A 23,234-nucleotide genomic window follows, 5' to 3' on the forward strand; every position below is an offset into this window, starting at 1 on the left:
ACATAATTAATATTGCCAATAATTAACAAGTTCCGGGTCGAATCCGATACCGATACCAATAGTATATTCACCTGTTAGCTATTACCTTATCTGTACGTTCCGCATTTGACAGGCGCACCACCAAAACGGTGTATTTAGGATTTTGCTATATACACGGGTCAAAATCAAAGGGCTGACACTACTAAATTCAATCATTGTCAAATTGTTCCCTATTGTAGTTTTATTCAGCAATCAGCAAGACTTTCTAAGATAACTAATATAGGACAATGCTGTTGATTAAAAAATACTCCATTCATTCCTGGATAGCCAGGACCTTTTGTTTTCCAAATAATTAATATTACCAATAATTGATAAGTTCCAGGTCGACGGGTTCAAACAGAAAGATTTGAAAGCAGAGAAGACTTTGTATCTTATAATCGACATGACTTTATCAGATGACAATACTAATTACTAAAATAAGGCTTAGACATAGTTATATACTTTAATTCAGTCACGGCCCCGCGATATCACGGGTGTGTACTTGTTTATATTTATTAATATTAATATTAACGTTGATGTCAATATGCTGAAGCCTTCAAAATGTATATCAAATGACGTACTTCAATCAAAAGAGTCTAAGAATTTGGTGTTTTGTGAATTTGTGTTCCGCTGTTTTGAAGGGTTCATTTCACATAGTCTTTAGTCTTGATATATAAAACGTAGTTGCACTTGCACCGAAACATGCCGGAAAATATAGGCGAGTCTCGCTTTCGTTCTGTTTCTCAAGCTCTTACAAATAATTTCTAAATGTTCCTCCAATGCACGTTTATTGTATATGTTCTTGCAGAAGCAACCCGATGGGTACCACATGTTGAACATGAACTGCCTACTCCTCGGTAGCACATTAGTTTACCTGATTTATTGTGGTGTTCCTGTTGCTTAATCTTTAGTTTTCTATAATGTTTTGTAGACCTTACGTCGTTTTCCGTTTTTTCTTCATTAGTTTGATATCAAGCTTTTCTTCGACTTATGAGTATGTAATATCTCCTTGGTATCTTTCGTCTTTTTCCAAAATTTTCGATACATATGAATGAAAGGAGAAATGGAATATACATCAATAAGAAATTAACCCAACGACACAAAACAAAAATCTGGCCTTGAAGGCATAAATCTTTGCTCAGTGCTCGGAGCACAAAAATCATGCTTGAAACATGAAATCCAGCAATTTGATTGGTTGATTTTCGAGCCTGAGTACAAAAATCATGCTCGAAAGTTTTATGACAGTGAGGCCTGAAGACAACTTTCTTCGACTCCTTATAGCATAATATATTGTAAAGGTGCTATGTTGTCTATTATTTAGTACAATGTGTTGACCCTCTAGATGTATTATTGTTTGATTCGCTGTGTTTCTGTATTATTGACGAGCATGTATATGTCACATCTCTGATTCTCATTTTATTCCTTTCAATAAATCAATATTTATTTTTGATGATTTTTGATTTTTTTTTTATGTTGCAATGGACAGAACCAGCCTAATACAAGTAATTTAACTAGTCCCATGTTCATTGTCTGTTTGGCTTTAACTTAGAAACCTTTATGTTGCAAGGAAGATGACCAACTGAGATGCGTTGGGAATACTTTGATTGTTGCATTTGAACAGACGACAAATAATCCGACAGTAATACTCCAATAAGCAACAGTGGTGGATCCAGATTTATTTTATAAGAGGGGATCCACTGACTGTCTAAGAGGGTTCGCTCCAGTCATGTTTCAGTGATACCCTATATAATCAACCAAATTTTTCCCCAAAAGAGGGGACGGGCACCCTGTCCACCCCTAAATCCGCCTCTGAACAAAAGCATACAGAAACATCGTAAGATCATATACGTCTGTAAATATGATAATTTGTTTGTCATGCCTCAATGGGACAGCAACAATTATACATCTCCACAAATGACCAATTGACTAGTGCATCTTCGTTATATGAATACTAGTGGATAGTAGTCTCATTAGCTAGCATACCACATCTTCTTTTTTTTATACAACAGGAAACATTTAGATTTTGTGAATCGATGTATGTTTAGTGATCTTGGCAGCCTCCATTCTTCAACACAACCTTTTTGAACAGAGGACATATTACCAGGTTTGTGATATCATAAGCAACATGACGGTTGCCACTTGAGGAGCAGGATCCGCCTACGCTTCCGGAGCGCCTGAGATCACCTGCAGTTTTTTGTAGGGTTCGTGTTGCCTAGTCTTTAGTTTTCTGTGTTGTTTGTTGTGTACTGTTATTTGTCTGTTTGTCTTTCTTGTTTTTAGCAATAGAGTTGTCAGTTTGTTTTCTATCTATGAGTTTGACGCCCCTCTTTAATTTTTGTATACATATAAACACCAGCCGCAAACTAAGTCACAGGAAAGTTTATCGTTTAGTTATGAATATAGGTTATCGACCAACGCATTAGGCTGAGCCTAATATCCATGTCATAGCAGTAAAGTTGAATATGTTTGCGATGGTTGCAAATTAATATTTTTTTATTTTGTTCGGCTTATGTTGATGTTTTGGAATGTGAGTATGCTGCATAAGATAAAGATACAAATCTCGACAAACAATGCTTATTTGAAAATACTGTACACATAATTGGATGTTAATATGATGTATTTTGGCAAACCTCGGGTGAATGTGGGCTCTTCTTCAAATACATAGAGGTGAAGAATCCAGGAGACCAAACAAATGGTTTAACAAACGTTTTACTTGTAAGCACAAATTCAATCGATATGTTTTCTTGAATTTGTATACATTGTTTTCTTCGATTGTCATACTTGTATATTTCATTCTAGTTCACAGTTTAGTTATGTGCAAACCAAGGCATTTTGTGATATACTCATACAGCAGTAACAATAATTTTATTTTCATTCCATTTTATTTTATTTTTCTTTTTCTCGTCATAAAAATATTTGACATAACAACAAAAAAAAAAGCATTATGAAATAATGTTAACAGAACAATAAAATATGTAATTATATACAAGTGAGAGCAATACACAAAATACATTAAAAGCACTTGAAGTCACAAAGCTAAAGCAGTACCAACGTTACTAATCTTCTCAAAATAATTGGAACATGCGCGTTCGTATATTGGTTGATATTTTGAATTGTCGCCCTAATGTGACGTGAAAATTTGCTTCTTTGTTAATCATCAAAGTATAAAGAATTGTCTTTGACAACAAAAATTAAAACTAATGTTTTTAAAAGAAAAGTAATATGCTCTAGTTCACAAATTTGAAAAGAAACTTAAATAATTTAAATGGATTTAGAATTAAAGTTAGGTAATGAAACTTTTTGTTAGAAAATTAAATATAAAAAAATATACCCTTCTCCGAAAAAACGTGAGCGCCATTTTGTCCATATGCAACCGAGTTGTCATAATTTGGAATACAAAAACTTAATCACAGTGATTACAAATAATGATCGCATATACGAAAACTTTACCAGTTGAAAGTGAGGAAGGCTGTTAAAACATGAAAAATTCTATCAAGAAATAACAAAATAAGGATATATAGCTGATAGACGAAAAATGAGAGAAACTTTCCTTCCGAAAATATTTGAGAAGATTAAGATGAAATGCCAAAAAGTATTTTTACATGCCGAGCAGATATAAAAATAAATTAATTTTATAATGTCTTTCTAAATAGATAGAATAATTACAGTAAAAACATGCTGAATAGCAATATGTTTTCTTGTTCTCCACTAATACTGAGACACGAAACACAAAGTGCCAAGACAATCAAATGTACAATCAATAAGGGCCTATAGCTTGTGTATTTTGAAAAAGATGTAAAAGCTTTCTATTTCTTACGCCGCTGGTGTGAATAAGCCAGACCGATACAAGTTATCTGATCAATGTTTAGTTTACACATTACGCATGCGTTACGAAAATTAACTGATCACTACTCTTGACTCGTGGTCTTCTTGGCTATAACAAATATGGTCGTAACTTCTCATCCATGTTGCACCTGGCCAGCTCAAGCAACAATTCCCATGGTAACTGAACATGAGAGGGTTTGGCTTTTAGGGAGCCATGTGTGATTCAGTGCTATAACAACACGCAAGAAATGTAAAGGTGTTAAAAGACGCATCGAGTTTTCCACAATGAAAAGGGACTGTCAAATATTATGCAAACTTAGCTTCTGGATGAAATTAATGCTCGCATAATTAGTTGTAGTATGATTTTAATCAACAAAATGCACTTGAATCATACCCCTCCTAACACTGGTAAAATACGCATAATTTCTTCGGCATCTAATCCGGCTTGTTGTAATGCAAATACTTGAGCCACCGGATTTTGTGTGGGATTTTGTTGAGCATTTAATTTACTACCACCCGTGGCACTAGCTTTGTATCCATTTATGTTGTTATTTAGATTGTTATTATTATTGTTATTGGTATTTGAATTTGATGGATTTATAACAAGCTTTGGTTGTCCTGATTGTCCCTTATGAATTCCAATCTCAACTGTCCCGCCAGATGAAACCACGATAGGTTTTTTACTAGCGCCACTTGATACAACGCTTGCACCGTTTTGTCCACCTGCAGAAAAAATACTTGGTCCTCCAGGACCACCTGCAGATACCATGTCAGGACCACCACCCATTCCTGCTGATTGTCCCATTAACATTTGAAGCAATCCTCCATTTCCTACTCCCGACGCACCTCCAAATGGTCCGTTTCCACCTCCCGGTGCCCCTCCAAATGGTCCATTTCCAGTATTCACACCGGCAAGTTTGGCCAATTGTTGATTGGAAAACGTACTAAGTAGTGATTCGAAGTTTTGACCACCAAATGCATTGCCTTTAGATCCAGCAACACCAACAACTGCTCCTAAACCTGCATGCCCTGTTCCTCTATTCCCTCCCATATGTCCGCCACCATTACCGCCATGACCACCACCATGTCCTCCTCCGTGACCTCCACCATGTCTGCCACCATTACCAACACCGTGACCACCTCCATTACCACCATGTCTACCTCCCATTCCATGACCGCCTCCATTGCCACCGCCCATTCCATGACCACCTCCATTGGCACCGCTCATTCCATGACCGCTTCCATGACCACCTCCATTGCCACCGCCCATTCCATGACCACCTCCGTTTCCACCGCCCATTCCATGACCACCGCCATTGCCACCGCCCATTCCATGACCACCGCCATTGCCACCGCCCATTCCATGACCGCCTCCATTGCCACCGCCCATTCCATGACCGCCTCCATTACCACCACCGCCCATTCCGTGACCGCCTCCATTACCACCACCGCCCATTCCGTGACCACCTCCATTGCCACCGCCCATTCCATGACCACCTCCATTGCCACCTCCCATTCCATGACCACCTCCATGACCGCCTCCATTGCCACCGCCCATTCCATGACCGCCTCCATTGCCACCACCCATTCCATGACCGCCTCCATTGCCACCGCCCATTCCATGACCGCCTCCATTACCACCGCCCATTCCATGACCACCTCCATTGCCACCGCCCATTCCATGACCACCTCCATTGCCACCACCCATTCCATGACCGCCTCCGTTGCCACCTCCCATTCCATGACCGCCTCCATTGCCACCACCCATTCCGTGACCACCTCCGTTGCCACCAACCATTCCATGACCGGCTCCATTTCCACCGCCCATCCCATGACCACCTCCATTGCCACCGCCCATTCCATGACCGGCTCCATTGCCACCGCCCATTCCATGACCGGCCCCATTGCCACCGATCATTCCATGACTGCCCATTCCATGACCGCCTCCATTGCCACCGCCCATTCCATGACCGCCTCCCATGCCACCGCCCATTCCATGACCGCCTCCGATGGCACCACCCATTCCATGGCCACCTCCATTTCCAGCATGCCCAACGCCCATTCCATGGCTACCTCCATTTCCAGCATGCCCAACGCCCATTCCGGGACCTCCAGCATGCCCACCGCCCATTCCTAGACCTCCAGCATGTCCACCGCCCATTCCGGGACCTCCAGCATGCCCACCGCCAATTCCGGGACCTCCAGCATGTCCACCAAGTGGACCTCCATGGCCACCTCTCATTCCATGTCTACCTTGACCAGCACCGGGTCCAGCTCCATGTCCAGCTGGACCAGCACCAGGTCCAGCTCCACCTCTTCGACCACCTGGTTTACCGCCAGCTCCTACTGGAACACTGGCAGTTTGTACATTTCCACTACCTTTATTGTTAATTGCACTTGGTCCATTATTTTGTGTTCCCATGGGCGAGAAAATATTTGCTGTTTTAGCAATAATAATGGTCTGGTTGAGATGTCTGTTAGATATATTGTTTACATTCTTCCTGATACTCTGCCTGTTGCTCTTCCTCAAACTTTGAGCTGTGTTTGCAGATTTTCTAATTGGTATTAATCTAATGAGTCGTCTACCTGTTCCACTGGGTCGACTACCTGTTCCACTGGGTCGACTACCACCATTTCGATTTGCAGTTCCAGAACCTCTAAAAGCTGCGATTTGTCTTCTTGGTGAAGGTACAACTAATCTTACATTTTGAATATTGTTTAATGTCAGTCCAGGTCTTCGTCCTTTTGGTGTTAGCCGCCTGAGATATCTTGATCTTGACCCCTAAAAATAAAATATGAAATGTTTTTTTAATTGTACTCAACTTTTTATTTGTTGTTGTAAGTAGATCTATCAATACGGTTTAACTAGTTAATAATTTGTTATTATATTTCGGTAGTTATATTGTGTTGGTACTTTCGATGTTTTGTAAACCGGCATGTGTAAGGCTATGTGGCACAATCAAGGGGGACGGGTTCACGGTAGGAGGCTGGAAACTGCAAATAGTACTCCAAAATCAGCAGCATTTCTAAACGTCGATTGATGAAGATATGTCAATTGTCGACATGCTAGAATTAGTACCGTAAATGTTATAACAAATGGTTAAGACTAAAATTTGAGAAAATCAATATGTCTCCTCTTCTTTCCATTGTCTTAAATAATAAATGTGACAACGTAATCCAAAGTCAAAAGTGAAAATAAAAATATTCTGTGAACGACTTCAACTTTTTTGTTTTGGGGCTAAGAAACGGAGGAAGAGCGTGGTTCTTTCAGTACTTCAACATTTTGTTACCGAATACGAAAAAGGATAAATTTTCAGAAATTGGTCTAATATTGTTAAAGCTATAAAGCAAGCTTCCTTAAAGATTGGCTATTATCATTTTATAGCTTAAACAATATTAGACCAATTTCTGAACATTTATCCTTTTTCGTATTCGGTAACAAACTGTTTAAGTGAAATAAAATAAATATAATGAAATTTAATGAAATTTGAATAAGATAAATAAAAAATTAAATCAAATCACTTAATTTCATTTCATATTTTTTTCATTATCTTTCATTGTCGTTTTCGTTTTCTAAAACGTTTAATGTAGGAGAGGTTAAACTTGAAGATGGATATAAAGTTTATTGTAAACTGATTAAAATTGTAATACTAGTACTAAACGTCACTGGTTTGACAATTGTAATGCAGCATTTATTTTCGGTTGAACTCATTAATAAACATAGATTGAAACTTTTAGCTCCAACAATGCTTTATTGGGTAGCTACAATGTATAATGTTCATGCCAATCGAAAATCAGCTGATGTCCAGAAATTACATTACAAATTAAATAAAGGATTGAATTAAATAAAGTAATTCACAGTTTTATAAGTGACGTTTTGTAAGCATAACATTTAAGGTTATCAGTTAAAATTTCTTAGCTACTGAATAAAACATACATGTTGAAGACCGTACTTAGACCTAGGCCTGTAATGGTTTATTTTCATAAATTTTGACTTGGGTCGAGAGCTGTCCCATTGGCACTTCTTCTTTGATTTATGTATTTATCAAACTTATTTACTCGATCTATGCACTTCCATTTTAATATTTTAGAGAAAATTATATGATAATATATTTAAAACATATTCATATATGCTTTATGTTTGCAATTTTTTATTTAGAGTTTGAAAAATTATTTTCAAGTTTTCATATTGAACTACTTTGTGGACAACAAATGATGAAATTATCAAATAGCTCAATCAACTAATAACAGTGCAAATAAAAATGACCAATAAAAGTGTAGTCATATGTCAATAAATATCTCTAAATAAGTGGACCGCACGATCACTCACTTTTTATTGTGACAAATCGTAATAAAAACACCGAGTGTAATGTCATTAAAATGTCAAGTCCATTACAGCCACTGGACAGTGGTCATGTCCGGGTGTTATAATAAGCTGATCGAACATAATTCGCTAGTGTTGATTTTATGACGGATATTGTCATCGGACATGTATTAAAACTCCCACATTAGCATATTTGCAAACCAAGCGATTTGTTTATGGGCATGCATAAACTGACCAGGAGGACTCCCCCGATGTGATGATTTTGTTCCCTACATTTTCAATAATACAACGCTTGCAAAATGTAACACAGACACTGACATGCGTTTCTTCAACATCTGACTCGACAGTGACGCTCAAATCAAAACAGCTTGAAGGCCAAATAAATTACAAAGTGAATGCAATGATTTTTCACCACATTTTCAAAACCTTATCAAAAATACAATGCTTATGATAAAGTAACATGCGTTTCGTCATCATCCGACTCGTTAGTGACGCTCGAATCAAAGGTTGGAAGGCAAAATCAATTACAAATTTGAAGAGCACTGTAATGCAAAAGTACCAACCAGTCCCGCCAAAACTGGGTGGATTTAAATTGTGAGCCAATCACAACGTAAAATGTATTGGTGTGCGCTTTCTGAAAACATTACCCACAATACACTTTATTCTGAAACGACTAATCGCGTTACAGCATTCTTCTTTCTTTTTTGTGTGTGTGTGCCAACAATGAAATAATTTATAAAAGTTTTGATTGTTAACACGCAAATTAAAAATGGTTGCTTCAAAAAGCCAAATATGAAGATTTTCATGCTGTCAATGTCAAATAGGTTCGTGTACCTAGCAAATTAATCTCAATCATATTCAATGTTGTCAATAACAACTGTTTTATAAATAATGTTTCACGAATGAGAAAATTTTATCATGTATGGGGAAAGTGAAACAATTGATAGTCATTCAATAAATAATGGAAGTTATCTGACTTTAATGGCCAATCTGGTAAATTGCCTGAGTGTTGTATATTATATTACCATACAAAGTACGTCCCAATCTGTTTTATAGGTAAAATATACCATTAACTCTTTAGTAGATGTCATTTGGCCAAGGACAAAGGACATTAAATAATCATATTCGATTTATTAAACCCCAGTATTATTATTTGCTAATTAACTATATGTATGAATTTTACTCGTACCGTTTTGTTAATAGAAAAAAGATAAAGGTGTTCCCCCCAAAAAATAAAAAAAATGGTAAAAATAAATGCATACATTACAAAAATGGAAACATTTGTGTAGTGAAAGAGGGACGAGAGATACCGAGAAGTCATTCAAAGTCATTAGTCGGACCACTGACAATATCATCACAAAACGACCAGGACAAACGGCTGTAAACAAAACACAATATTGAAAACTTAAGACTGAGCAACACAAACCACACCAAAAACCAGGGGTTATCGCAGGTGCCCCAGAACGGTAAACAGATCATGTCCCATATGTGACACCCGTCATCAAGTTAGAAAAAGACTATTGTTTAACAGTGTGCTGCTTTTATAGTAAATTTGCATTTTGTATTGAATACTTTGCCTCCATTGCCCAAATTGCATAGAACTCATTTATTTTATGTTTCAGTTCGCCATATATTAATTATCACTTCACTTTTATATATATGCTTTTCTGAAGTTGCTTTATTTTTATATATATGCTTGCATTACTAACCTTAATGTATATGTATTTTCCAGACCATATGAGTATTTGAACCCTACGTATACGGTCGGACTGTACGCGTACGGTCTGCCTAGTTTTAAGAAGTTGGTCAAGTGTATTAGATACAAATGTACATTACATATCAACATAACTGAAATCTTAGATTAATACAAACAGTTTAATAGCAATTGCAATAAAAACTTAAAATTTTAACTATTCAAAAAAGTCACGTTCATTTAATATGATAATCTCCTGTATTTAGCATGTCATTAATAAACGAAATTGAATTATACTCGCTGAAATGGAAGTTATTGGAAGTAAACAAAAAAAACAAAAAAAAACATTTCAATTGATTAAATGTTCGCTTATTCACTTTATTCATGTAGTTGGAAGATTATTAATTTAAGATTTTAACAAATGCCTGTATAAAAAGGTATAAAATCCAACCATACATTATGGTCCAAATACAAGTTTATGGTCAAGCTCGTACTGAACCGTACGAGTATACAAACAGGGTTTGGAACATTTATATGATCATCCATTGCATTATCATAATATATATATGTATATTCGCTGTTACTGAAAGCTAATTAAAGACCAACTACAGCTAATAGATAAATCATGTTCTTGAAGAATATAGTATCAATGAGTACACATTCAGCAGATTTGAAAAAAAGACGTCATACTTGTCTGAGTGTCGCATAAAAGCTTTACAGATCGTATGTTTCCTGTAATTTGTGTTCATGACCGAGTTCAAATAAAACTTTTGTGTCTTTGATTTATTATAATTGTCTTTTTTAATCATTAAACTTGTATAAAATAAGTTGATGTGGTATGATTTCCAATGACGCGAATCTAAATGAGCCGTAAAAGCACCAGATACCTCATATTTGACATTGTTCAAAAGGTGAGAAAAAAATCCCTCCCCCCAAAAAAAAATGAAAATCTAAAGCCTTTGATTAGATTGGTCAATATAAGATTATTTAGCTTCAAAGTGTGTTTAAATAATTATTGTTTTTTTTTTATTTGAATATAGAGGGAAAATGCAAATATAAGGTGATGAGGTATGATTTACAATGACAACTATCCAACAGAGATCAAAATACAAGTGTGTAAACAACTCTAGTTAAACGTACGGATATCAACAAAATACAAGTGTGTAAACAACTCTAGTTAAACGTACGGATATCAACAAAATACAAGTGTGTAAACAACTCTAGTTAAACGTACGGATATCAACAAAATACAAGTGTAAACAACTGTAGTTAAACGTACGGATATCAACAAAATACAAGTGTGTAAACAACTCTAGTTAAACGTACGGATATCAACAAAATACAAGTGTGTAAACAACTCTAGTTAAACGTACGGATATCAACAAAATACAAGTGTGTAAACAACTCTAGTTAAACGTACGGATATCAACAAAATACATGTGTAAACAACTCTAGTTCAACGTACGGATATCAACAAAATTAAGTACACTATAACTGGCACAATGTCAAAACTGTTAAATAATTCCCAATCATATTGTTTGGTCGTTACAAATGTATTCCAGTGTCAGCGATAAATACATTCCCGAATAATTATAAACATAGTCCAGAGTAAGTATCAACTACAGCCAAGAGAAAAGGTAAAGTGCAGTAAAGAGTGAGCACCCAACGCAGTCAAGAGTAAGCGCTAAAGACAGTCAAGAGTGATCACACAACTCAGTCAAGAGTAAGCACCAAATGCAGTCAAGGGAAAGTGACAAATGAAGCCAATTGTACGAGCCAAATACATTTCAGAGTACGCGTTAAAGATATCTTTCTTTGATTTTAAAACACAATATTGAATGAGTGCCTCTGTCTAAACATCATGATATCTTTTTGTCTAAAATAATAGATTTAAAATATTTCTGATGAAATGCAAAAAAGTCCTTATAATTTATGAAAAAAAGTCTTACTTAAAAGAAGCCGTTGGTTTTCTCTTTTAAATTGTTTCACATATATAATCCTAAGTATAACAAAAAAGATGTGGTATGATTGCCAATGAGACAACTCTTCACAAGAGACCAAATTACTCAGAAACTAACCAGTATAAGTCACCGAATGGCCTTCACCAAAGCCCATACCGCATAGTCAGCAATAATAAGCCCCGAAATAACAAATGTAAAACAATTCAAAATAATGTTTAAAAAATGAACAAAAACAAATACGTTACAAAAGAAACAGCTGAATTACAGGCTTCTGACGGGATTAAACATGTTAGCGGGATATAACCCCTCCTCCTAACTTGGGACAGTGGTATAACAGTACAACATAAGAAACTGTTACAGCTGAATTACAGGCTTCTGACGGGATTAAACATGTTAGCGAAAAATAACCTCTCACCTAACCTGGGACAGTGGTATAACAGTACAACATAAGAACAAACTATAAAAATACGTAACAAAATAAACAGCTGAATTACAGGCTTCTGACGGGATTAAACATGTTAGCGAAAATAACCTCTCACCTAACCTGGGACAGTGGTATAACAGTACAACATAAGAACAAACTATAAAAATAAGTTGAAAAAGGCTTAACTCATCAGATGGATACAAATAGAAATACTTAAACAAAAACACAATGTAGACGTTAGCGGGTACTTATACATCCAAACAACTAAAAGACACTAAGAACAGAAGTGTAAAGCTTATTATAACCTCACAACGATATGGGTTGTGTTTATTAGTGAAGTATTTATTCGGTGACATAATGTTTTCATTCATTTCATATATTTTAATATTTAATTGTAATTTTCATAGTTCGTCCAATGATGATAACCTCAGAATTCCATTCACAGAAAACCACTTTTCTATATACAGTAACCACCTTCTGATTATTTGATGAGCCAACAAGCTTGGCAATTTCTTAAGAATTCGGTTGAATCACAAAACATGAAATTGTATTGTGTGAATATGGGAGCCTTGTATAGCTTCCGTTGTTGTATGAGGTTTGCTCACGGTTGTAGGTGAACTTTGACCTGTAGTTGTTAACGTCTATGCCATTTGATCTGAGGTGGAGAGTTGTCTTACTGGTAATACTGGTAATACTGGCAATACTGGCAATCATAACTCATCTCATTTGTTTTTATGGTTTCATGTATGCATATCAGCAGCGTGTGGATTTCTTTTCTTTTCAACTAGCATGATTGATTCAAAATATTTGGAATATCATATAGCAAATAAACTCAAAACCCTCAGACTAAGTTCTCCTAACAATAAGGGGTTCTCTTTTAGTCAAATATTTGCTGATAATCTACGTTTTTCTATATATTCCTGGCTTTTAAGAGATTCGATTTAAGTTCCTGTGAAAGGCAAATCAAGAAAAGTGTATCGAACGCTCTTAATTTAAAAACTTTTATTTTCTATTAAAAAGGTTGTAATATTCAGAAGCTTTATTCGGACTAACTATTGATATTTCAACATATATGAGCATAGTCGTATAGAAATTTACTTTTATTCAGTACTTTTAAAATGTTCAATAATCAATCAAAGTCTTTAACATTGTACATATACAATATACATAATTTCGGGGCCCTTTAAAGCTTGTTGTTCGGTGTGAGCCAAGGCTCCGTGTTGAAGGCCGTACTTTAACCTATAATGGTTTACTATTTAAATTGTTATTTGTATGGAGAGTTGTCTCATTGGCACTCACACCACATCTTCCTATATCTACATATACGTACACTTACATGAGGTCGATTTCAATCCGACACAGCTCATTTATTGAATATCCAAGAAAATAATATTCTTATTGTTATAAAATTAAAAAGAAAAATTCAAAAACTAACCTGGGTCCTAACTTCTACAGAGAATTGAACGACACAAATTATAATCCCAACTACGAATAGTAGAAAAGTACGACTCTGCATTTTCACAGAAAATGGCAAGTGTAAACTATACTACAAGCAGCTGACCCAAGAAGTGGATAAAATGGTATATGTTTAATGTTTTTATATGAGGAGCCTTATTAATATGCGTCTGTTTATCCTATGAGTTAGCCATAGTGACAGATTCATTGGTCTTTTGTTAGAGAACTGTATATAATTGACACTTTTCACGGACTGATACACAGAAGATAGGTAAAAAAGCATTAAATTCTACTGTATTTCCGGCCGGCAAAAATGATCGATTGTCCATTAAATATTATTTATTCAATATTTTTTATGTCCTAATTTTTATATTTTATTAGATATTATAGTTTTTCCAATGTTCTTTTAACATGTGAGTTACACTTGGTTGTATATGAATATGATTATCTTACATTATATGAATGACGTCCCCAATATGGAATTAGAATTCAAGAGTTCATTTCTGTACACGGTAAGTATTAGTCATGAGACAAGAATCTTTGTGCCACATTTACACTATAAATAAAGCAGTGCTTATGCAACTCGAAGAAGAACACTCATTCTACCATTCTATTTGGACAATACCTGTACCAAGTAAGGAATATTGCAAAAGTTTAATATAGTCGAGCGTTCGAAGTGTTTTGGACTTCTCAGGGGCCTTTGGAATTTATCTTGGAGTTCGGTATTTTTGTTTAGTATACTGTAAATAGGCACATATATTTTTTTTTTGAGAATTTAGAATTAGCTCTGATCAACTAATGCAATAATGGATAGGTTCCTAGCTTATGACAGGCCCAAAACACGTAGCTGCGCAAAGCACTTGTTTAAGAATCAATATTCCACTTTTAATTTGCATCAGTAAAACACAAAATATAAATTACAGCCGATTCCATTGAGTGTGTAGACAAAGGTAATATCTATGGTAAGCTTCCTTGCGAGCTGAACCGTGAAGTCATTGTTAGGTTAGGTAAACCATCCTCTAAGAATAGACAACTTCACGGTTAAGCTAGCAAGCAAGTTAACCAAAGATATTACATTTGTCTACACACTCAATGGAATCGGCTGTAAAGGTTACCTATTCCTTGTATTTGGTCTTTATCAGTGCTAACATTGATTTTCTTTTAAACTTAGAATTCCTTTACAGTTATTAATGATCTAATTGCATCCTGTCGATAATTGTAACTCACAAAAAGCAATGCTTTTCTCGGGTTGCTTGTGATGTTTTCACACTAAATCCATTGTTGGTGTCATGATTGACATTTTATTCAAGGACAACATGGTTTTTTTGTTAGTTCACCCATGGGTTTGGATCCATGTTTAATGTATGAACTTTTAATTAGATTTTGCCATTTGATAAGAGGTTTTCCGTTTTTAATTTTCCTTGGAGATAAGTATTTTTGTTATCTTATTTTTTTAGTAACTGTGAAGAGTTTTTAATATGTGTTTCTTGTCATTTCGTTTGTGCTTTGTTCTGATCTAATGAAGCATCCTCTTTTCAAAATTATTTTCACCGTGTTTAACCTGTTTAACCTGTTTAACCCTGACATATTCGTTATGTGTCTGTCCCAAGCAGGTTTTTGACTCACTGTCAACAATATAAAAATAGGGAGATGTGGTATGTTTGCCAATGAGAATAAAATCTATAAAAGTTCAAATGAAGTGGATGTAAGCAATTATAAGCAACCGGAAAGCCATCAACAATGAGAAATGCCCATAATTAGTTTTCGTTTAATATTCTTCATTTAAAATGGACCGTTAGTTTGCTCCTTCCTTTTATTTCACATTTTCATTCCCCAAGAACCTTTTATTGAAAGGGAGCAGCCATTTCACTTCAAGAAGGGGTAGGGGTGGTTACGTTTTTTTTTAGTTAAAAACTTTTTTTAAACGCAATCAATCAAATTATATTTTTTCAAAATTCAACACTATTACATGTAGGTATGGCAGGAATTTACAAACACAATATATTTTTGTCATTAGCTGACCAGACACAAATTGTTTCCATTTTCCTTTTTCGATATTTAAATTTAGAAAAATACTGACTTTTTTTTTTCCTCAAATTTTTTTTTCTCAAATTTTTTTTTTCCTAAAATCAAATTTTCTTTCCTCAAATTTTTTTTCCCCTCAAAATTTGAATATCGAAAAAGGAAAAAGGAAACAACTTGTGTCTAGTCATCAGCTGCTGCATTCCTTCGTTTTTGTAATTAATTGTATGTTAGTTTGCTTTTCTTTAAATTAAAAAATAAATAAATTTTGTGTTTTAACTGTCTTCTGATTGGTTAAAATTATTAGTTTTATTTTCGACGTTGTCAATTTTGATGGCGACACGCCCACTTTGACGTTGTGTATTCATACGCCAACATGTGTGTACGTTTTTATTGTTAATATAAATAATATAAAAAGTTCTTTGAGTCTTAGTTTTGATAGAAATTTATTTATAATGAATGGCAATAATTTATTTTGATTTTATTGAACCATAAAACTAATTTTTGACTCTTCACATTTTACATAATCCGCTTCGCGGATTATTCAATGTGAAGAGTCAAAAATTAGTTTTATGGTTCAATAAATTCAAAATAGATAATAGCCATTCATTAAATGTTTTGGTTCTTTTCCAGTATGTTCGTGAAATAATTGCGGTAACACAATCTATGTTAATGAATTAAAGTTTCCCTCGAGATAAAATAAAACGAAGCCATGCAAGGACTATTGCGAATTTTCTAGAAAACTGTGTAAATGATTCGTGTTCATTAATTATGTAGAACAAGGTGTTAGAGTGTATCTCATAAGGAAGACGGCCGTGAAATGGAATAGATAAAATGTTGATATATATTTATCATAGACAGGTTTATTATTTTTAATTATGTACATCCCTTCAGTGTGACGAAATAAATCAATTTGGCTTTATTCACATGCACCATTCATATCATAAAGGTGTAAGGGGATAGGTGAATGTTCAAAGGAAAAGTATGGTCTGGTAAGAAATGAAAATGAATCATTTTGACAAAGACGGAGTGGCGGATTTAGAATTTTTCATAAGAGGGGGCCCATTAACTGCCTAAGAGGCCTGCTCTAGTCAGGCGTCAGTTATTCCCTATATATGCAACTAAATGTTTTACCTAAAAAAAGGGTGCGGGCCTCCCATCTCCCCATAGATTCGCCTCTAGGACGGGATGAAAATGAAAATCCTGCAACATTAAATGTGTCAAAAAATAGAAAATCTGGCAATAGGTGAACTGCACCTGTCGCCTACCATATAAAATGGTCGTTCTCTTACATAACCCCCGTTTTTTTAAACAATGTAGACCTATATTGTACATGCTTGATTTCTTCATAGTTCACAGTTGATAAAAAATTGAAAAGCAGGTAAAGAAAGAAATAAGACAAATAGACAAACCATTGTGCACACATGGACAAAACAAGAGAGAATAACGAGCAAAAGACGAACAACTATTACGGTATACAAAACGCCACGGGTGCGGGAGTTTCTCGCTACATTGAAGACCCATTGGTGGCCTTCGGCTGTTGTCTGCTCTATGGTCGGGTTGTTGTCGTTTTGAAACATTCCCCATTTCCTTTCTCAATTTTATAGAAATAAACTGATTGAGCAACATAAATTCCAACAAAAGTCCGGGGCATGTGTCAGGTAGTCCTAAACCGGGACTGGTCTCAGGTAGTCCTAAACCGGGTTTGGCATATTGACATATGATGCTGCACAAATGTTTTGAGAGTTACACCAAATGAAACATGCAATAGAGAGAGAAAATGCAAGGGGGGGGGGGAATAAATGAGAATGATAGGATGCTAAGCATAAGGACAGGAGCGTAATTGTCCTTTTTTGGTAAGAAAATGGTCAAAACATTTAAAGAATATAGAAATGAAGACTCACATCTACATACCCTTGTTCATTTGTATCTTATTTAAACGTGGACATAGACTCGTCCCACGAGTATTTTTTCCAAACCATATTAACAAAGATCAAAGGAAAAGATTGATGAAGTCAAGCAAGATCAAAATAATTAATGACTGAGGAGGTTACGTAACAAAATATGATTGAAATCTTTATAAATTGGTACATTTTCTGTTCTATAACTCTCGTAGATATATCAATTCACACAAAGAAGTCCAACTTACAAAAAAAGATATGCAAATAGTAACATACACTATAATTAATTTTTTGATTGAATGTACTATCTTTCTTAAAATATATCTTGACAGAAAATCAGCTTCATATCAACAGACAACTATTAAATATAAATAAATATTTGTATTTTACCACGTGATCTTTAACAATTGAAAATATGCGAAGAAAACAACCATTTAAATTCAGAGGATGGGTGGGGTTTGTTGTAATGGAATTTGATGCGACTGTCATACAAGTTAGAGGTTTAGCGCTATAAAACCAGTTTCAATCCACCATTTTCTACATTTTTAAATGCCTGTACCAAGTCAGGAATAATTATGATGGTTGCTGTCCATTCGTTTGGTATGTTTTATCATTTATTTTTGCCTTTTGATTCGGCACTTTCTGTTTTGAATTTTCTGTATTTTTTTTATTTTACTTTTTTTTTGCAAGGAGTCAAGGCTCCGTGTTGAAGGCCATATTTTGACCTAAAAGGGGTTACGTTTTATTAATCGTGACTTAAACTGAAATTTATCGCATTGGCACTCATACCACATCTTTTTATTACTACATAGATTAATTTTTGATTTTGCATATATCCTTACCACATCTTTTTATTACTATACAAGTACACACCCGTGATATCGCGGGTCCGTGACTGAATTAAAGTATATAACTATCGTGCCTAAGCCTTATTTTAGTAATTGGTATTGTCATCTGATAAGTCATGTCGATTATAAGATACACAGTTTTCTCTGCTTTCAAATCTTTCTGTTTGAACCCGTCGACCTGGAACTTAACACTTATTGGAAATATTAATTATTTGGAAAACAAAAGGTCCTGGCTATCCAGCTATCCAGGAATGGAGTATTTTTAAATCAACAGCAATAGGGAACAATTTGACAATGATTGAATTTAGTAGTGTCAGTCCTTTGATTATGACCCGTGTATATAGCAAAATCCTAAATACACCGTTTGGTGGTGCGCCTGTCAAATGCGGAACGTACAGATAATGTAATAGCTGAATATACTATTTGTATCGGTATCGGATTCGATCCGGAACTTGTTAATTATTGGCAATATTAATTATACTGAAAACAAAAGGGTCTGGAGTGGTGTAATTTTTAATCTACACCATTGTCCTATATTAGTTATATATAGAGTTGAATTCTTTAATTTGTCGTTTTTACCCGATGACGGCTGACAAATTGGACCTCGTAATTTTAGTATTATAGATAGATTAATTTTTGATTTTGCATATATCCTTTTGTCACATATATTTGTAGCTCCTCAAGTATAGATATGTAGATGCGAGATTTTCTCGCTCTATTGAAGACCCATTGGTGGCCTTCGGCTGTTTTTCTGCTCTTTAGTCTAGTTACAGTTGTTGTATCTTTGACAAATTCTCCATTTCCATTCTCATTTGCTTTCGTAGTATTTTGTATTGAGCCTCCAGTTGAATTTGAATCCATAAAAGCGATTCGGACGTACCAAATGTGTAAGTGTTATTTTTTCCTCATCCATTTTCGTGAAGTACAAATGTATCTACCGCAGTCAGTATTATGTAACATACAATGTACATGTACGTTTGTGTAATGAAAATTTCTATTATTATTTCTTTGTTTTCAGAAATCGTAATGGTTATTCACTGAATATTACAACAGAACAAGAACCTTACAAAACGAAAATGACACAGACAAACGAGAAAAACAACGGCCTGATTTATCTTAAAACATGACATGAAAAACAATTATATCAAATAGCAATCAACTACAATGACTGGATTACAGGCTCCTAAATAGGAATATTCATCTAATGAACTTTCTTTTGAATTAACAAATACAGAGAGAACAAGTTTTATTATGTAAAAAAGTCCCCCCTACTATTAATTATTGAAATATGAAATAATAATGAATCTGTTATGATAGATGAATAAACATATAGTTTCAAATTGTTATGATAAATAAATATATGTAGTATAATTGCTAATATAACAATGGTCTTTTCATAGTTTTTAACGGTTCTAGCACATTTCAAACATGCTTTCCATAGATACTTTTGATGTGATTATCTCTCTTTATCACTGTAATAGATGTGCCTTGATGTGTCTAGGTTAATTCCCCTTAATTTGGACAGATTAATTATTTAGTATTTAAATGTTTATTTTAAGTTTAATTTTATTTAAACACAGTAAAATAAAGGTAAGGATTGTTAATTTAACTGTTTTAGTATTTAACTTTCGATGTTTTTATAATGTTTTATGAATATTTATTTATTCAACTTTTCTTCAGTACCGTTTCAGTTAAAGTTACCCTGTTTAATGACAAGTTTAGAATATCATTTGATATTCAGTCGGAGTCGGCCTTGCACAGGCCTTCAAATACTCGCCGGACTGTATCAGTTCACTTGAGTTTAGAGTTAGCCACCACTTCGGTGCAGTTCGCCACAGTTAGTCACCCCTTTATGGTGCAAATCTCACTACTTTAAAAACACAACGCGAAGCAAATTTACTTTACTTTTAATACTAACTCTGAGAACACTTCAATTTCATTTTACCTTTGAAATTACTCTATTTTTGAACTTCAGTTTAGAAAGTTTTCTGACTCCTGTTTATATCCGACTTTGTTTAATACATGCAATTATTGTACATATGTGAATAAAATATAGTTTCGTTTGATCATTGTCTGTTGTTCAGCCATAATCCGATATCAGGTATCCCAATGGTCGAATAGGGGCGAAGTACTGGCCGCTACACGTCCCGGAAGGTGTCGTCACCGACCCCCTCCGTTACAAATGGTGCCGTGACCAGGATATCTGATCCCTCAGGTTTTGGTTTGAACATTATTTTGATTATAATTTCTTTTGATTTTCAAATTATTTAAATTTTTGATTTTTAAAATGATAAAGTTTGAACAGAAACCTTATACTTTTGACGGTGTTAGTGCTGATGTACAAGATTATTTTATTCAATTTGAAGCAGTTAGTTTTTGGAATAACTGGAATTTTTCTGAAATGGCTCTTCAGTTAGTAATAAATTTAAGAGAAGAAGCACGAACTATTTTACGTCTTCTTACTCCTGTTCAGTTGCAAAGCTACAGTTTTTTGAAAAGGTTGTTAATGCAACGTTTTAATCCCAAGGAAAGGATACTTTTTTATAAATTTCAACTGAAAAATTGTACAATTTTGCCAGATGAATCTGTGTTTGATTTTGGACATAGATTAAAACTTTTATGCCATCGTGCATATCCAGATAATTTCCATAGTATGGAACCTTATGGTATGGACATTTTCATTGACAAATTAGAGAAGGAAATGGGAGAGTTTGTTCGTTTTAAGCATCCTGCAACTTTTGATGATGCTATATTTTTGGCTACAGAGTTTGAGTCTTTTAAGTTGACAGTTGAACCTGTTGAATGTGAAATTAAGGAAAGTGAAGAAAGTTTAGATTTTAGTTGTTTGAAGTCTGGTTTTGATCAAATTGTCAAAGTTTTTAAGAAGCTTGTTTATAGGAAGTTTAAAGTTAAAAAAATGTTTTAATTGTTTGGTAGTTGGACATATCAGAGCTAATTGTCCCAATAAAGTTTGTAAAAGTGTCAATTCTGTTCATGTTGTTGAAACAGAAAAACCAGTTTTTATTTCAGTTCATACATGTCATAAGAATGTGAAAAAAGCATGCAAAGTTGTCAAAAGAGTTCAAAGTTTATTTCCATCTGATTTGCATAGCTATTTATCTGATTATTTGACTTCTAACATGGATGAGTTTTCTTGTTTGAAGGATAAGCCAGTTAAAGTTTTCATATAGTATGTTTTATTTGTTTTAATTTGTATATTTAGTATTTTACTTATTTTGTCAATTATATTATTGTTTAATAGGTATGGTTTCAAAGTTTTTGGATTTGTTGTTTTTCTTGGTCACGTTAATGAGCCGGTTTTGTTATCGAAACCACCCTCAAAAACGTTGTTTGATTAGATTGTGTTTTCTTTAGATGTTGGTTTGTTTAGATTGTGCTTAAGTTTTTTGTTTGAATAGGTTTATTAATGAGTTTGCTCATTTATTTGGATTTTTAACCTCTCTGAACAAGTTTTATTGTTATAAATTTGTTTCATTGGGTTATGGTATTCCTTTTGTGACTTTTTGAAGTCATGGCAGAAATCTATTGAGTGGCAGTTAGTTTATGTGCGAAGACAACCAGCTGATATAGTAAGCCGTTCTTGTATCGAGAACACCTTTCTTACTTTTGGTACAACGTTTGATCATCTTGAACCCGGAATCACATGTTAAACGTGATTCTGTGAGATCTACAATGGTGGACTAAACCTGGTACAACGATGGACTTTAAGAACAAGAAAACACATGTTAAAAGTGTTTTTTGTGAGATCAACAATTGGTGGACTATACCTGGTACAACTTGAACCATGCAGATTAGCCGTATTTACATTCCGTTTCCGTTTGAAGGACTATTTGTGGAATGCTGTACATATGCTGTGTCCATTTACCGTTGGATATATATGCTATCGATTATTGTACTTTATAAACTGTGTTTACCGCTTATTCCTGGACGTTTATACCGTGTGGAACTTTCCTGATGGTTGGGCCGTGTGTTAGTTTGACATTTTTGTGACATTTATTGACATTTTGTTTGCATTGTTTTATATTGTTTATTGTTTTCAACACATCTATTTTAAATATTTTTTTTCCCAAATATTAATTTCTTTTATTATTAAATTAATATTTGTCCTTAGGGGGGAGGAATGTAATAGATGTGCCTTGATGTGTCTAGGTTAATTCCCCTTAATTTGGACAGATTAATTATTTAGTATTTAAATGTTTATTTTAAGTTTAATTTTATTTAAACACAGTAAAATAAAGGTAAGGATTGTTAATTTAACTGTTTTAGTATTTAACTTTCGATGTTTTTATAATGTTTTATGAATATTTATTTATTCAACTTTTCTTCAGTACCGTTTCAGTTAAAGTTACCCTGTTTAATGACAAGTTTAGAATATCATTTGATATTCAGTCGGAGTCGGCCTTGCACAGGCCTTCAAATACTCGCCGGACTGTATCAGTTCACTTGAGTTTAGAGTTAGCCACCACTTCGGTGCAGTTCGCCACAGTTAGTCACCCCTTTATGGTGCAAATCTCACTACTTTAAAAACACAACGCGAAGCAAATTTACTTTACTTTTAATACTAACTCTGAGAACACTTCAATTTCATTTTACCTTTGAAATTACTCTATTTTTGAACTTCAGTTTAGAAAGTTTTCTGACTCCTGTTTATATCCGACTTTGTTTAATACATGCAATTATTGTACATATGTGAATAAAATATAGTTTCGTTTGATCATTGTCTGTTGTTCAGCCATAATCCG

At 34.5% G+C, this 23,234-nt stretch overlaps 1 protein-coding gene across 1 annotated transcript; it reads right to left on the reverse strand.

Annotated features, from left to right (window-relative positions):
- Nucleotides 1-4,191: 4,191 nt before the first annotated feature.
- On the reverse strand, nucleotides 4,192-13,811 carry LOC143052697 (uncharacterized). Its single transcript, XM_076225784.1, has 2 exons — nucleotides 13,681-13,811; nucleotides 4,192-6,625 (listed from the first exon to the last, which is right to left on the reverse strand). Exons 1-2 carry the CDS (start codon nucleotides 13,759-13,761, stop codon nucleotides 4,232-4,234), a joined length of 2,475 nt encoding a protein of 824 aa, XP_076081899.1. The 5' UTR covers nucleotides 13,762-13,811; the 3' UTR covers nucleotides 4,192-4,231.
- Between the last annotated feature and the right edge of the window lie 9,423 nt (nucleotides 13,812-23,234).

This window comes from Mytilus galloprovincialis, chromosome 11 (genome assembly GCF_965363235.1).
Source record: "Mytilus galloprovincialis chromosome 11, xbMytGall1.hap1.1, whole genome shotgun sequence".
NCBI lineage: Eukaryota > Metazoa > Mollusca > Bivalvia > Mytilida > Mytilidae > Mytilus > Mytilus galloprovincialis.